General features: G+C 39.7%; 1 protein-coding gene across 1 annotated transcript in view; it reads right to left on the reverse strand.

Annotated features, from left to right (window-relative positions):
• Nucleotides 1-1,619: 1,619 nt before the first annotated feature.
• Nucleotides 1,620-2,500, reverse strand: part of LOC135199105 (protein kinase 4-like) — a 13,621-nt gene continuing 12,740 nt past the window's right edge. The window contains exon 2 of the mRNA XM_064227023.1: nt 1,620-2,001. Coding sequence (XP_064083093.1) covers nt 1,620-2,001 — 382 coding nt within the window. The remainder of the gene's footprint in view (nt 2,002-2,500) is intronic.

Here is a 2,500-nt window from a genome sequence, read left to right on the forward strand (position 1 = left end):
CGTACACGCATTCCAGAATCGGGAATATTAAATTTCGGAATCTGTTATGATGAAGTTCGAAACGCGAATTAATTTGGGAATTTCATTTGTATCCGATCTTGGAGGAATATTTGTTTGATTTTTTTTTTTTTTGCCCGAATTTGGGTCCAGTCAGCCAGACAGCAGTTAATAATTATAACCAGGTTTCCGTCATCAGTACATTATTGTTTTTTTTTTTTTTTTTTTTTCAAAAGGGAAAGGGTTCCATCATAGTAGTGCCCAAACTGAAACCGTATTATTTATGATTGCCGATTATGGTTAGGTCTCGGTAAATACATGCCTGTAAATACATACATTTCTTTAATATATATATATATATATATTATATATATATATATATATATATATATATATATATATATATATATATATATATATATATATATACTATATATATATATATATATATATATATATATATAGTATGTATGCATATACGTATTATGTACACATATATTTATACATATCATCGAAAAACAATCACCAAGCAACCCATCCCCAAGATACAATGCAACACCCACCCACCCATCCACACACAACACCTGCTCCCCCCCCCCCCCCCCCACCCCCCCCCCCCCAAAAAAAAAACAAAAAAAAAAAAAACATCGAAATACCCCAAAACCGAAAACTCGCCCATCTAGTTAAGAATCAACACAATTCCTGGCCTGCAATTTCCATTTGCAACTTATCAGACAATGGACCTTTTGTTTCCATTCAAAACCCCGTTTTTCCTGGAACGAACTTTCGGCTGAGAAAGAAGAGAGAAATTGGCCAACTCTGGGTTTTTGGGGCGAAGGGGGAAGGGTGCGGGGGTGGGGGTGGGATGGGTGGGGGTAGGGGGTGGATGGGTGGGGGAGGGGGGGTGGTTTGTTGCAAACTTGGACCCACCTCTGGAGTGGTTAGAATGGAGAGAATCTTTTTTTCATTTTAAAATATTGAAATGAAGATCATTTCTTATTAATATGAAGATTTATTAAATGTAGGGTGTTGTGGGTGATAAAGAGAGAGAAAGAGAGAGAGAGGAGATATGTCTAGGCTTCAAAAGGTGACGATTATTTAATATTATGGGTAAAAGATATTTAAGGCGAACATAATTGGAGAGAGAGAGAGAGAGCTTTTGTCAATATTTTGAAGAAAGATACCCTTTTAAAATTGCAAGGTTTTAGTGTTTTGGAGTCTCTGTGTGTGTTTTGTGTGTGTGTCTCTCTCTCTCTCTCTCTCTCTCTCTCTCTCTCTCTCTCTCTCTAAGTTTACCTGGATTACCTGTGTTGCTATGGAGGAGTTATGGAGTTCCATTTGACAACGTCTGTGTGTGTGTGTGTGTGTGGTGAGAGAGAGAGAGAGAGAGAGAGAGAGAGAGAGAGAGAGAGAGAGTAATTGGTGGTTGGATGGTTAACGACTGTATTGGCTGTTGGTGAGTTCTGGCTGGGTTGTCTGCTGGTAGAGATAAGAGTTCTGTGCTTTGAGTGAGTTTTCAGTCAGCCTTTGGTGAAGAGCTGATGAGGTAGTGGTGTTGGAGGAGAGGCTATTGAAGGCATTGGAAGTTGATTGAGTTTTGTGTTTTATTTGGTGTTGTTAAGTTAGTGTTTTTGCTTAGAGTTGTTGTGCCTGTGCTGTTGTGATTTTTTGTGTTGTTTGTGCAGTGGTCTTTCGTTGTTATATGTGAGGCTGTGTTCCTCGGTTGGTTGCTGTGTTGTTGAGTTGTGGTTATGTTCCTTGGTTAGTTGCTGTGTTGTTGAGTTGTGGTTGTGTTCCTTGATTGTTGTTGTGTTGTTGAGCTGTTGGGTTGTAGTCCTTTGTGTTGTTGTGTCGTGGTTCTTGGTTTTTGTTGTTGGTGTCCCAGTGACCTTAACCAGCACAGCATAGCCCGGAGTAACTGGATTGATTGGTAAGTAAATGTGTTTTGAGAGTTTTTTTGTTTTACGTTTTGTGTAGTTGTCGGTCAATTGTCCTGCTTGTATTCTGTAGTGTTAAGAGGAAAGTGTTAAGAGGAAAGTGTGGGTTTGGCAGCTGGAGTGATTAGGTTAATGTGGGGAGGGTTTTGCCCGCTTTTTTTCTAGCTTGTGATCCCGCCACATTGCCATATGACCCAAAACCACAAGCAAGCGAAGCTATCAAGCGCTTTCAAGCTATGTTGAAGCAAGAACTAAAAACGAAACACTTCTAAAAAAAATAGACCAAAAAAATGTTCGTGTGTTTTATTGCCATTTCCCTATGTGTTGGTCTTTCCACCTGGAATAATAGTTCTTTAGCCCATCTCTCTCTCTCTCTCTCTCTCTCTCTCTCTCTCTCTCTCTGCTGTGTGCTCTCACGCGCATGCGCTCCGGAAGAAAGTTCCAAAACGTTTACCTTACAGGTAACTGAATTTAGTGTCTGTATGTTTTAGACGTCGGGTCCTGTCCTGTTGATTTTTGGCGATTTTTTGGGGCGGTTATTGGAGCAAGAAATTGGGTTAAATTTG

The sequence above is a fragment of the Macrobrachium nipponense genome, chromosome 25 (genome assembly GCF_015104395.2).
Source record: "Macrobrachium nipponense isolate FS-2020 chromosome 25, ASM1510439v2, whole genome shotgun sequence".
NCBI lineage: Eukaryota > Metazoa > Arthropoda > Malacostraca > Decapoda > Palaemonidae > Macrobrachium > Macrobrachium nipponense.